Source organism: Ornithorhynchus anatinus, chromosome 20 (assembly GCF_004115215.2).
Source record: "Ornithorhynchus anatinus isolate Pmale09 chromosome 20, mOrnAna1.pri.v4, whole genome shotgun sequence".
NCBI classification, from domain to species: Eukaryota; Metazoa; Chordata; class Mammalia; order Monotremata; family Ornithorhynchidae; genus Ornithorhynchus; species Ornithorhynchus anatinus.
In genome coordinates, this window is record NC_041747.1 from 22,250,279 (window position 1) to 22,263,668 (window position 13,390).

General features: G+C 39.1%; 1 protein-coding gene across 11 annotated transcripts in view; it reads right to left on the reverse strand.

Moving 5' to 3' along the window:
• Positions 1-13,390, reverse strand: part of CNTN5 (contactin 5) — a 653,229-nt gene that overhangs the window by 171,247 nt on the left and 468,592 nt on the right. For all 11 annotated transcript variants that reach the window (XM_029048199.2, XM_003430617.4, XM_029048198.2 and 8 more), the window contains one exon: positions 2,778-2,873. In XM_029048199.2, coding sequence (XP_028904032.1) covers positions 2,778-2,873 — 96 coding nt within the window. The remainder of the gene's footprint in view (positions 1-2,777; positions 2,874-13,390) is intronic.

The following is a 13,390-nucleotide window of genomic DNA, read 5'->3' on the forward strand; positions in this document are numbered from 1 at the left end:
GGGATGTGTGCTGGCAGAGAAAGGACGGTCCATCCTTTCATTCTTAAAATCAGCAAGACTCGTGGAGGTTTAATCCCATCTCCAGGTTTGACAATAGTCAGGAGACCTGGGTTCTAATCCCGGCCCTGCCACCCTCTGAACTTCACTGAACTTCTCTCTACCTCAGGTTCCCTCATCTGAAAATGGAGATTAAATACCTGTTCTACCTCCCTCTTAGACTTGTGAGCCCCCCTGGGGGCAGGGACTGTGTCTCATCTGATTACCTTGTATCTACCCAGCACTTGGCACAGGGCTTGGTACAAAGGAACTCATAAGACCATTTATTATGATTATTACTATGATTATTAACATTATTATTATGTTCATGGTTACTAAGAAATTTTTTCCCATAACCTCAAAATAGTTCAAGGTCGACCTATATCGTTCTCTTCCATTCCAGTCCCTTTTCCCAAATAAAATCTTATAGGAATGAGCTCTTTCCTTCCACTTATCCCTGTCCATCCTCACTAGGATGTACCTGACCCTAAGCTTATAACTCTAAAGGTATTACACATGCCAGTTTTATCCTGTTTCCTAGCCATTCCCATGTAAACGGTTCTGGGGCAAAATAGCTCCTAGGCATTTGAGGTCCAGATAAACTCTTGATTAGTAGAGGATAGCACTGTGCAGTCATTACAATCCAGCAACCATCCTGTGGAACTCAAACACCCAAGACATTTCCTGAGTCTACTTGTCATAAATTTCCAGATTTTTCCTTTCAGGTAGCTGGTTATGATATTTAGTATGACTCAGAAATGCTGGAAATTTAGGATTTCTTTGAAGGAAATGTCAACTACTCAATCAATTGTATTTATTGAGCACTTGCTCTGTTCAGAGCACTGTACTAAGCGCTTGAGAGAATACAACATAACAAGGTTGGTAGATATGTTTTCTGCCCACAGTGAATTTTCAGTCTCATTTAGAAGTTTTTCTAAAACACAATTTATATCTGTCATCTGCCTTTACAAATGCAATTGAACCAGCAAGGTAATTGTTTCTAAGAATGTGAAGGGCAATGTAGTTCAACTCTGCAAGCTTAGAAAGTTAAATGAGATGAAGGCTTTCCACAGGAGACAAATTATTACCTTATAAATGTTTACCCCTTATACTCTCTTACATATCTGGCAAATCCTTGCCCTGATAAGGCCAAGTTTGCCATGCCTAAACTTAAAAATAAACATCTTCAGAGGGCCCCGAGAAGCTGGCACGAGCCCATAGCTGCAGGTGGAATTCTTACTACTGGACTCTCTGCTGTTCATTCCCATGGCTCACAGCTTTCAGAAAGTTTTCCTTTTGAAGTGCAATTTAACAAGGTTGGCTTCAACCCAAAGGTGACTAGGGAGTTGAATTAAGATAAGACTTGGAAAGAAGGGGACACAATATAAGGAAAACTCCCCTAGACACTTCTGAGTTATTTTTGAGAGAAATAGCCACAGAGAAACTGAAAAATTGCACCTGCATTGCCCTGATAATTCAACTTAGAAGCAATTACAGATTTCACACTAATTAAAGAAGGAAAGTTGGCCAGGACACTAGATTACTGAATACTTTTTTCCATTTATTGCCTCAGAAGTCTCTTGTTACTTTCCCAACTGGAAATAGACAGATGGCTCTTTGGTTCAATCTTCTGATTTTGTCAGGGCCCTTCTGAAGTGGAAATGCTATTGGAGGTCTGTAACATGATGATAAGTAGGTAGTCATTTCAAATAATGGATCCTGCTCTTAGAAAAACTAAGTTCAGAGATATGTGGCCTGGTGGACCCATTATATCGTGAAGTGCTTACCAACCATCACAAATTTTACCAGAAAAAGTTATAGTTATCCCAGCTCCACTGCTTGTCAGCTGTGTGACTGTGGGCAAGTCACTTAACTTCTCTGTGCCTCAGTTACCTCATCTGTAAAATGGGGATTAAGACTGTGGGCCTCATGTGGGACAACCTGATTACCCTGTATCTACCCCAGTGCTTAGAACAGTGCTCTGCACATAGTAAGCGCTTAACAAATACCAACATTATTATAGGAGTCAAAAGATAATTATTGATCACTTCTCAGGTTTTGTTTGGAATCTTAGATATTTGCTTTTTAGTGACCTTGGCCCTAGTGAAGTAAATTTTAGACATCTGGAATTCATAACCAAATGTCTAGAATGAAACAATTTGTACATTGACTTTCAGTGTTGGACTCAATACTGTGATTAAAACAGGTTTTGGACAATTTCAATTTACCCTTTCCATTTTATCTTTTTAAGCTTCAAGTAATACAGCATTTACTGACCCATAGCGTTATGTTATTATGACTAGTGAAACAATGTTATCACAGCAATTTTGGTCCATACTCTATGGAATTTAAAAAGGGTAGTTTCAAATTGCTCTTCTAGCAATTAGTTATCCTGAAATATAAGGTTTGTGTTCCTGACAAGCCCCACTTTCAAAAAACCTCTCACTATAGTATGTACACCTTAACCAGTGCTTTACATTTGTGCATAGATGTTTCTTCTAACACTGCATTAACTCCTATACAATGTCCCACTGTCAGTTTCTTCTGTCAGTTGTTAATTCCTCAACAATGTTCTATGAAAAATATGTGGTCAAAACACATGAAGACAAAACCAAGTGTACCTCGAGAGATCCATCAAGAAAACTATACGTATTTCCTCTTGGGATATTTCACAGTCAACTCACTGCCTAATTAAATTAATACATGACAAAGAGCAGAATCAATATAGAACATTACTGTACCTGGAGAATGAGGTGGAGGGGAGCAGATCAGAACAACTCCTTGGCCTTCCCTCACCGAGACTGCACTTCTTGTTCGACCACTAAAATTTCTCAGATCTGTCAACATAATACAGGATTTAGATTAATAAGAAGAAGGATCTTAAGTTTTAATGACTATGTTAAATTGTTCACATCCTCCCCTTTTTCATTTGTTAAACAGGGATAGAAAGCCCTTAAAAAAACCTCTACCATCTTAACAAGAAAGATTTTGTAAAATTTAAGGCATCAACTGTACCAAATTACACCCATAAGATATATATCTGTCAAAATGAATGCTATGGGTATACATCATAAATATATACATATATATATATATTTATATATATATATAGAGAGAGAGATACCAGATATCTCTAATTATAAACACGTATAACAGACACACACACGTGACAATATTTATCACAGACATTTAGTACTTATTTCTTCAAACCATCTCCTGTTTATTGATTTTTTCCCTCCTCCTCTCTCCTCCCAATAAAAGTTGTTCGTGCATAGTGGGAATTGAGAAAAGAAATCAAGGAGGAGAAGTTACCTGATATCTAACCTTCTGCCTGTAGAGACCCAATATAATTCACCCTAGGAATATTGTGCAGTATCTCAGTAGGAATTTTACCAAATGAGAGGTCTATCTGGTATTTCTAAATATGGAGTTCTCTTTCCTTCTAAAAGCTAAAGGAGAGGTCATGGCCATTCTGTAATTCTGTGGAGAAAGAAAAATTAACTGCGAACAAATAGGCCCCATACTGCCTGAATGGATGCTTAGTATTCTGGGAGCGTTCTTGATAGAGGAAAACCCATTTATTTGTAAGAGAGTTCAGGAAAAAGGACAGCTCTCTATTTTTTATATGTTTTGGCTTCACTCAGTTATAGGAGATAGTGGATATGGGCTAAAAAAATAAGCTAATAAAGATATTTATTATACTCAGGGTGTTTTTCGTGGTTTTTTTTGTGAAGGGTGAGGGGGTCCCGGAAGTGTCAACATTCAGGTCTAGGCCTTACTTTGGAAATGAAGACAGGGTGAGGGGATTTTGATATTCTTCCATATGATCGGTCCTAGAAACTGAGGAGTTCTGAAAAGCAATTTCAGAATTCTGAAAAGTAGTGGCTTGGCTGGGCTTCTGTCTCTTTAAAGAGACTCTTCTCCCTACAAATCTATGCTCACTCTATGTTCTCACTCTTCTGTGTAATAAAGCAAAATCTTTTGCCGTTTGCCATTGCTCTCTACTATTTTCTCTATGCCTTTTACCTCCCTCGTGGCAAGAGTCACTTAAGACAGTTTGTAGGTCTGAGATGCTCTCTATTGGGATGGCCCTTTGCCCCTGTATGAGATTAGAGCCTCAGGAGTCCTAACCCCCTCAGTTTTTTATGGTTAGGGTAGAGATTTTGTGAGGGTTCATGCTAATCCACCCTATGAATTACCCTGTAGTACACTGCCACCATCTGATGATGTTTAGCTACTGAACACCTAAACTGCACCAGAAGGATCAAATGATAAGTGTAGCATTTGTTAAGCGATTCCTATGTGTTAAACACTATACTAAATACTGGCCTAGATAGAAGACAATCAGGTCTGACACAGTCCCTGTGTCACATAGGGCTCACAGACTAAGTGGGGAAGGGAGTATAAGAATTCAATCCCTATTTTACAGAAGAGAAAAAGGAGCCATAGAACAGTTAAATGACTTGCTCAGGTTTACAAAGCAGACAAGTGTCAGAGACAAGATTAGAACCCCAGATTCCCGGGCCTATGTTCTCTCCACTCAGCCACACTAGCCGGTCCTGTCGAAAAGAGCTGGTTGTTGAAGCTTAGAGGAATGCAATCCCCACTGCAATTGAAATCTCTTCTTATTCATGAGATCTGCACACATAGAATACACAAGTCTACTCTGATTCAAAAGGGCTCTTGTACTTCTTTAGGCATTGAATGATACAGCAGTATATGTACAACTGATCATGAAGCAAATTCAAGAATGTCTCCTTAACCCTAACTTATAATTACATATTATTGATTTTCACTTAATTCAGGGGTAGCTACTCCCCTGTAGCACTCTCCTTCTTTTAGCAGTTTTGTGGTCATACTGATCACATCGACCCTGGTGGAAAACCTCTGTAGGTTGAACAACATCTCCCCCACTTTGCTCCTAACAAGAGCTTCAGATGGGACCCCATGAGATCCTCTCCCTCAGGATCCAACAATGGAATGTTGTCCAGAGCAAAAGCATTGCCTAGTGGATAGAGCATGGTCATAGAAGAGGAAGGACCTGGGCTCTAATCCCAGCTCTGCCACTTGTCTCTTGTGTGACCTTAGGGAAATCCCTTAACTTCTATGTGCCTCAGTTATCTCAGTTGTAGAATGGTCAGTCAGCAAGCCAATTGTATTTATTGAGTGCTTAAGGTGAGCAGAGCACTGTATTAAGCACTTGGGAGGGTACAATATAACAATAAACCCAAATACTCCCAACCCACAGTGAGTTTACAGTCTAGAGAGGGAAACAGACATTAATAGAAATTTAAAAATTATGGATATGAACATAAGTGTCGGAGGGTGTTAGAAGCAAATCAGGGTGATGCAGAAGGGAGTGGGAGAAAAGGAAAGGACGGCTTAGACAGGAAGCCCTTTTGGAGGAGATGTGCCTTCAATGAGGTTTGGAAGGCGAGAAGATTAACTGTCTGTTGGATATGAGGAGAGAAGGTGTTCCAGACCGGAGGCAGGATGTGGACCAGAAATCAGTAGTGAGATAGAAGAAATGGAGGTACAGTGAGAACGTTAGCATTAGAGGAGCCAAGTGTATGGGCTGGGTTCTAATAGGAGAGTAATGTGGTGATTCTGGGCACCATGTGGGACACGGACTGTGTCCATCCAAATTAATGCTATCTACCTCTGCACTTATCTGCCTGGCACATGGTAAGCACTTAACAAATATCATTAACAACAAGTTCTGTCCCTCTGGCCCCTAACATGTAGACTGTTCTCAGTCACGGCTAATCCCCTCCTCCTAGACTAAATCATTCCCTGTAATTGGCTACAGGCCCCTGATGCTGCCGGGTGGCGACAGTCAAGGCAAAAGTTTGAAAGGGGTGCTAAGGAGCAGAGCTTTCTGCTCTAGAAACCTCTGGACCTTTTCTCTTTATGTGAGAGTGGGCTAGCCTACCATGGACTGCCATATCACGCTCTATCCACAATGTATAATGATAATAATCATATTTAAGTGCTTCACTATTTGTCAGCTGGTGAATTTTAAGGGCTTCACTATTTGTCAAGCACTGTATTAAGTGCTGGGGTAAATGCAAGATAAAATCAAATCGGCAGAAACCCTATCCCACATAGGTTGGGGGAGGAAGAACAGGGATTTGATCTCCATTTCACAGATGAGGAAATTAAGGCACAGACAAGGTATGTGACTTGCCCAAAGTCACACAAAGCAGGCGAGTGATTCCCTGGCTCCCAGGTCTATTGTCTTTCAACTACGCCATACTGCTTCCCAATATGTGAAATGAAAACAGTATTCTAGCAGAAATGAATGGATGCATGTTTTTGCAAATTCCATTTTTCATAATCTAGTCAGCAAATAGCTCTCTGGAGTAACAAATTATAGACCTAGCAGGGCATTTATATCCCTCTGCTAAATTTATGTGCATATCGTCAAACTCTGCAGGTTTCCCTTACCTGTAATTTACTTTGATGGGTGCCTTCCTTACTAGACTGTAAACTCATTTGGGGCAAGGATCATGTCTACTAACTCCACTGTACTTTCCCAAATGCTTAGTACAGCGCTATACACACAGTAAGCACTTAATGAACATTTTTGATAAATTGATTAGATTTGGTGTTATTTAATGCTAAATAGGCAACATTTTTTTCCAATGGTATTTATTAAGAGTTTATTATGTGTCAAACATTGATGTAAGCACTGGGGTAGGTACATGTTAACCAGGCTGGACACAGTCCCTGTTCCACGTGGGGCTCACAGTCCAAGTAGGAGGGAGAACAGATATTGACTCCCATTGTACAGTTGAGGAAACTGTGGCACAGAGAAGTTAAATGACTTGCCCAAGGTCATACAGGAAGTAATTGGCAGAGCTGGGTTTAGAACCCAAGTCTTCTGACTCCTAGGCCCATGTCGTCTCTATTAGGCCTTGCTGCTGCCTCTTTCCCTTTAAGTCAGTCTAGATAATTCAAGTTTAAGGTGGAAGGAAAAGGAGGTGTTTCAGCCAAGCTTAACTTGGCCCATACTGAAAAATCAGAGCATTATCCCAATGTGAGAGAGTGTTGTAAGAAATAACAGCATTCAAAATAGTTCTTTTGTGAAGGATGGGTAGGAGCATTATAATTGGGGGCTTACCATAAAGGTAGATCTTAATCCCACATAGAGAAAGGCAGATCACTTTGTTCATATCCCTTCTCTGGCCTGAAACTCCCTTTCATATCCGACAGACCAGCATTTTCCCCAACTTCAAAGCCCTACTGAAATCATATATCCTTCAAGGAGCCTTTTCTGATTAACCTCTCTTTTTCCCCTCACCTGTTCACTCTCCCCAGTGTTTCACCTCTACATTTGGGTCTGTACCTTTTAGGCCCTATGCTACTCACACTGTCTTGGGCCACATAAATATGAATATATATTCCTCTACTCGTTCCCTTATCTGTACTTTATTGTAATGTCTGTCTCTCTGACAAGATTGTCAACTCCTTGATGGCAGGGGCCATGTCTACTAAACATACTGTAAGTCCTCAATAAATACCAGTGATTATTTGAATTTCTGCTTCAATGGGCCCTCAGCTGAAAACCTCTCATCCAAAATTTTGAGATTGGTGGCAGAATATAATAATTAGTGTCAATTAAAGTATGGTTAATTCAGCTTTCCAGGGACCAAAAAAACCACCAAGAAGAGTAGGCAAAGGGGTTTAAATTACTCCTATTATCTTAACTGCCAGGGAGGAGAATACTTAAGCTTATTTATTAAAATGAAGAACTCTGAATTGTTCTTGACCTTTGTTGGGTAGGTAAAGAAACACTACTCTTTTTAAAATCTCAATTTCTGCCTTCTGTTGTCAAGAATTCAGGGTGGTTAGTGTCTGGTTTAGGGACATTGGTTCTCTTAGATCAGCTTATTATTTCGATTTCTGTATTATCTATGCTTCAGAATAAATGCATAATCTATCCTGGCAAGGCCACTATAGGTGGCTGGACAGAAGCAGTAGTTTCAATACTGTAGTTATTGTTTTGAACTATTACTGAGTTAAAACCATGAGAGATGTACAGACTTGAAACTACTCTAGAGGAGTTATTTACACCTCTATAGATTTTGTCCTGGAGAGTGTCCGGCCCTGTTTACACAAGGAAGATGGAGGGAAAGATGTCATTCATTTAATAATTTTATCCTTGCATATTTGCTTTACTACCTGCCATACACTTATTCTTCCACTGGCTCCCCTCATAGCATATAATTTTTGTTTCATCCTTCCATTAGATTGCAGGATCTTTGAAGGCAAGGAACTGGTGCTTGTTATTATTGAACTTTCCCAAGAATTTAGTACTGTGCTTAAAACTCAAGAGTCACTCAACTACCACTGAGGTGTAGATTGACTGATAAAATAATATTCACATCAAAATGTATGGAAATTACCATCTTACTTTACAAGTTGCATTCATTAAGTTGATAGATTTCATGTATTCTAAGGGTAAACTTTTGCTCCCATGCTTTCACATAAAGACACTGCAAGGTATTAATGTCATTCATCACAACAGGGATCCATTACTATTTAAGGCTGGCAATTTATATTCTTCCGGTGATGTGTGATTTAAATGTATGTTAGATTGACTTATTGACACACAATAATAGTGTGTGTATATATATGCTTTAAAATGTGACAAAAGAGAAAAATTCATAAAGGCACGATATAAAATGAAAGCCCATGAATAGGAGATTCATAGAAGAAAAGGTAGTTTAGAACACGCACAACTCTCAAGATAAAGTAATTAGTTTTGCTCAGAGGGAAAAAAAACATAAAAGAATGCTAATTTCCCTTGCTCCAATATTTACTCTTTCAGCTCTGGGTTGAACTTTTTCTTTTCAAAAAGACATTGCTTTTCTTTCCTTGAAAACCACACATCGAATAAGCACATATCTATGAATGTGATAAAATACCTGCTCTGTTACCAAGGGCCCAGATCAATTCTAAATAGTGGAGGCCAAGATGTAGCCTAGGGATGATTACAATGGCATTCATCAGACATTTGAGGATGATAAAATCCTAAAGGTCATTATTACTCTTTCCAAATCAATCAAGTCTCTGGATGAAAGAGAGGTGTTTCAATGCCTTTATTTGTTTTAGATCCTAGATGAAGATTCAAGTAGTGAGGTCTCTGTTTTGTGGGGGGTGGTGAATGAGATTCTATTTAAGGATTCCTTGGGGAAAATGAAGAAGGGAGGGATTCAAAGAATAAAAATATTGGTATATTACTTAAATTATCTTTCAGGAGATTCTACTCCTAGGCAATATTGTTACCCAGACTTCCTGCCCTTTTCAATTTAGGATGTCATTGTCATTTCTTAGCACCATACTGAAATTCAACAGGCAATCCAATACAGGAAAACTAGAAACTGGGTGCTAATAACTTAAAAATTGAAGAAATATTGATATCCTGGGTGAGGCAGCTGGAAGAAGACACAAATGTCTTAGAGTTGAGGAAGTAAATTTTATTGGTATTTACTGAGTGTAACCTGTGCCTACTGAATATGATAACCTGTATTAGGTACCTGAAAAAGTATACCAGAAGCACAAGACAGGTTCCCTATCTACAAGGATCTTGTACCTTAAAGTGCAAAAAAAAATTTCTAAAAAGCTAAATATTGATTGAAGAACTGCTATCTTGTGGGCGGGGGATGAGTCTGTTTCTTGTTGTGGTGTACTCTCCCAATCTCTTAGTACAGTGCTCAATAAATATGGTAGACTGATTGACAGTGCATAAATAAAAGACCAGCTTTTGCCCTGGGCACGCACACTAACAGTTTTCCTGGCCTCCCTCTTTTTATTAGTGTCACTTACTTTCCAGGTCATTTTTGTTTCCAGCTGAAACAATCTAGAGCACAGTAAAGACAACACTAAAATGCAGTCAAACTACAGCCCACTGTCTTTTGCAATATCTCTTTGATATGAATTTCCTAGCAATAGCAGATTTTAGAAGCAGTGTGGCCTAATGGAAAGAGCACAGGTCTGGGAATCAGAGGATCTGTGTTCTAATTCTGGCTCTGCCACCTGTCTGCTGTACGCCCTCGGGCAAGTCACAATTTCTTGGTGTCTGTTACTACATCTGTAAAATGTTAGCACTATGTGGGGCAGGAATGATCTTGTATCTACCCCAACGCTAAGCAAATAATAAAGACTTAACAAATACCATTGAAAAAAATAAATTAAGATATAGCATAGAAGTGCAAAGGCAAGTTTGCAAGAGACAATGACAGGGTTGAAGGAAACATTCTTCTCTCGGTAGTTTCTTTACCTCGGGATACATTTCATGTAATTCAAATGACTGATCCCTCGCTATTACTTGCAATATTAACCTTACTCATTATTGGCCACGAATACTTCTGTTTTAGTGTTCCAATTAGGAAAGAGAAAACAAAGGTAAATGGAGTTTTATTCATGCTGTCCTCTCAAGGGACAAGTGTAACTACCTTGTAAATTAAGCACTAAAAATTCATTACTCTTTGTGAAAACAAGAATTATTCATGGTTGTATAAGCGCATATGATGTCAGATTAGGCCATTTGCATCTAGATCACTTTACATCAAGATGGATGGATGAATAGTTTGTGGGGTTTTTTGATGAAAAGAACACAATACAAGCATGTGTTCAACTTAAATAAGCCTACCCATTAGGTAATCTGGGAGAGTAGAATTTCTTTCCCAAAGTTGTTTTCTTCTGATTTATGAAATAGTAGTATAGCTTTCATTTTCAGCTTTCCTAAAATCTCCTGAGAACAATTCCATAACTTTCCTAACTAGATTATATTATTTCCCTAAACACAGAGTCAAAAATGATTTCTTAATCTTGACTCTAAGCCATTTTTGTTCCTGTCTGAAGCCATTCTTCTATGTCCTTGACTCGGTGTCCAAGGTGAAAAGTCTCTCCCATCAACAAATGTTTTGTGAATTTGGGAAGTTTCCGTTATGTTTCCTATCAGCTTTCTCAATCCTTAAATCAATTCTGTTGTATTCCAACTCCCCCGAGTGCTTAGCAAAAATAATAATAATAATGATAATGGTATTTGTTAAGTGCTTACTATGTGCCAGAAACTGTAGTAAGCCCTGGGGTGGATACAAGCAAATGGGGTTGGACTCAGTCCCTGTTCCATATGGGACTCACAATTTTAATTCCCAGTTTAGCGATGAGGTAACTGAGAGACAGAGAAGTGAAGTGACTTACCCAAGGTTACATAGCAGACAAGTGGGGTAGCTGGGATTAGCATCTAGGTCCTCTGACTCCCAGGCCCATGGTCTATCCCCTTGGCCATGCTGCTTCTCTAGTACAGTGCTCTGCACATAGTAAGTGCTCAAATACGATTGATTGATTGGGTCCTAATGGAAAAAGGCCCCAGTCCTCACTCACACCTGTGGGCTATCTGCCCATTCATGTCTCCTGGGGGAGAAGACACCCATTTTGTTTATACTCTGGGGCACCCATAAACTGATGCACTAGCCCATTCCTCTTCCAGAGTAATTTATACTTAGACTTCTCTTGGCAGTATAAAATTTACCCCAGGCCTAACTAATTCTGGAGCTTTGGATGCAACTCCCCTTTCTATCTCTCCTCTAGATGTTTCTAACAAATGACTGGGATTTTTTTTTTTTTTGACTCCCATTATCCGAGACACTCTGAATAGCGGCTTGTTCTTTCTATCTCGGCTATGGAAACACTTTCCATAATTAACTGCTACGTATACTTGACTTGTGCTCTGCCAAATTTGTTTTCATCAGCTAGGTGCATTAAAGCAGAGCACTTAGTACAGCCCTGGCAGCTTGATCAAATGCTTTAAGATGTAAATTGCTTGCTTTCTAGGCTCCGCATACCTCATTTATTGTGCCATGGTTGACTTACGTAAAATAGAATTGCATTCCCTTTTTTCCCTATTAGTTTATATCTTCACCAGTTCTATGTGAATAATTCACAAAGGCTTTAATAAAAACTCACCTTAGACTTCAATTTCAAAAACACATTGCTTCTCATAAATTTGCTTTCTCCTTGAACCTGTAACATCTTTGAAAACTTTCAATTACTCCCTCTGATTAACCTAAAATTACCTTGACACAATTCCCACACAGTTTCTTTAGTTCTGCTAGAGAAGAATAATAGCGAGTCAGCTAGTTTTTCAACATTTCTCGTTCTTGACAATTTTCTCTTCTCTGGGATAATCTCAATCCCTTTAAAATTTATTTTAATAATTCAGTTTTGCAATCATTATTTTTCCAGAGGGTGGGGTAGAGGGGAGAGTGTTTTCAAAGGAATCCCTCCGATTAATAATAATAATAGTATTTGTGAAGCGTTTTCTATGATTAAGAGAAGTATGGTATTAATTACTTACTATGTAATAATAATAATTGTGGTATTTGTTAAGCGCTTACTATGTGCCAGGCACTGTTGTAAGTGCTGAGGTGGATATGCTCCAAGCACTGTAAGTGCTGGGGTAGATACAATATAAGCAAATCAGACACCTTGAATCACATGGAAGTCATAGCCTGAGGAGGGAGGACAGTTATTTAATTCCCATTTTACAGATCAGGGAACTGAGGCACAAATAAATTAAACGGTTTGCCTAAGGTCATAAAACAGGGAAGTGGCAGAGCCCGGATTAGAATCCAGGTCTTCTGATTTACAGTCCTGTGCTCTCTCCACTAGGCCACAGTGCTTCACAATATGTATTGCACTGCAAAATTAGTAACCTAGGAGCCTAAGGTAAATGCAGTAGTCTAATAAGGACATGCATCATATGCAACCTGGTCCAAAGGTGTACCTTTTATTCCAACAGGCCTACATTGCTGATTCACGTTTCAAGTCTACTATGACTTCCAGAGCATTATCTTCTGAATTTGTGCCTAGTTCTCTGTCATTACAGTGTTGCTAGTTTGAAAATACTGTTTACTGTAAGTTGAATATATCTGAAAACCCCCAAACTCCAAATATTGTGTCAAAATTTTCCTACCACCGGAGCATTGGTTAGGAACTGGAAAACAAGTGTTGCAGGGAAAAGGGAATTTGGGCTCTTTGAGGAACATACTGGGTAGATGTGGTAAGAGAGAGTAGCAGGAGCAACTGCTGTAGAAGTAAGGGGGGAAGTATTTTGTCCCAGTTTCCCCTAATATCTGTCTCAAGTGCTATTGGAATTAGGACAACACCAGCTTCTTCCTGGAACACATCCTGGCAGGGCAGTTGAAATGGAAACCTAGCAAGTAATCCATCAGTGGTATTAACTGAGTGACTACTGAATGCTAAGCACTTAACTAAGCACCTGGGAGAGTACAAAAAGAAGCAAGACTCAAGTTCCCTTCCTGTAAAGCAATTTTTGCTATAA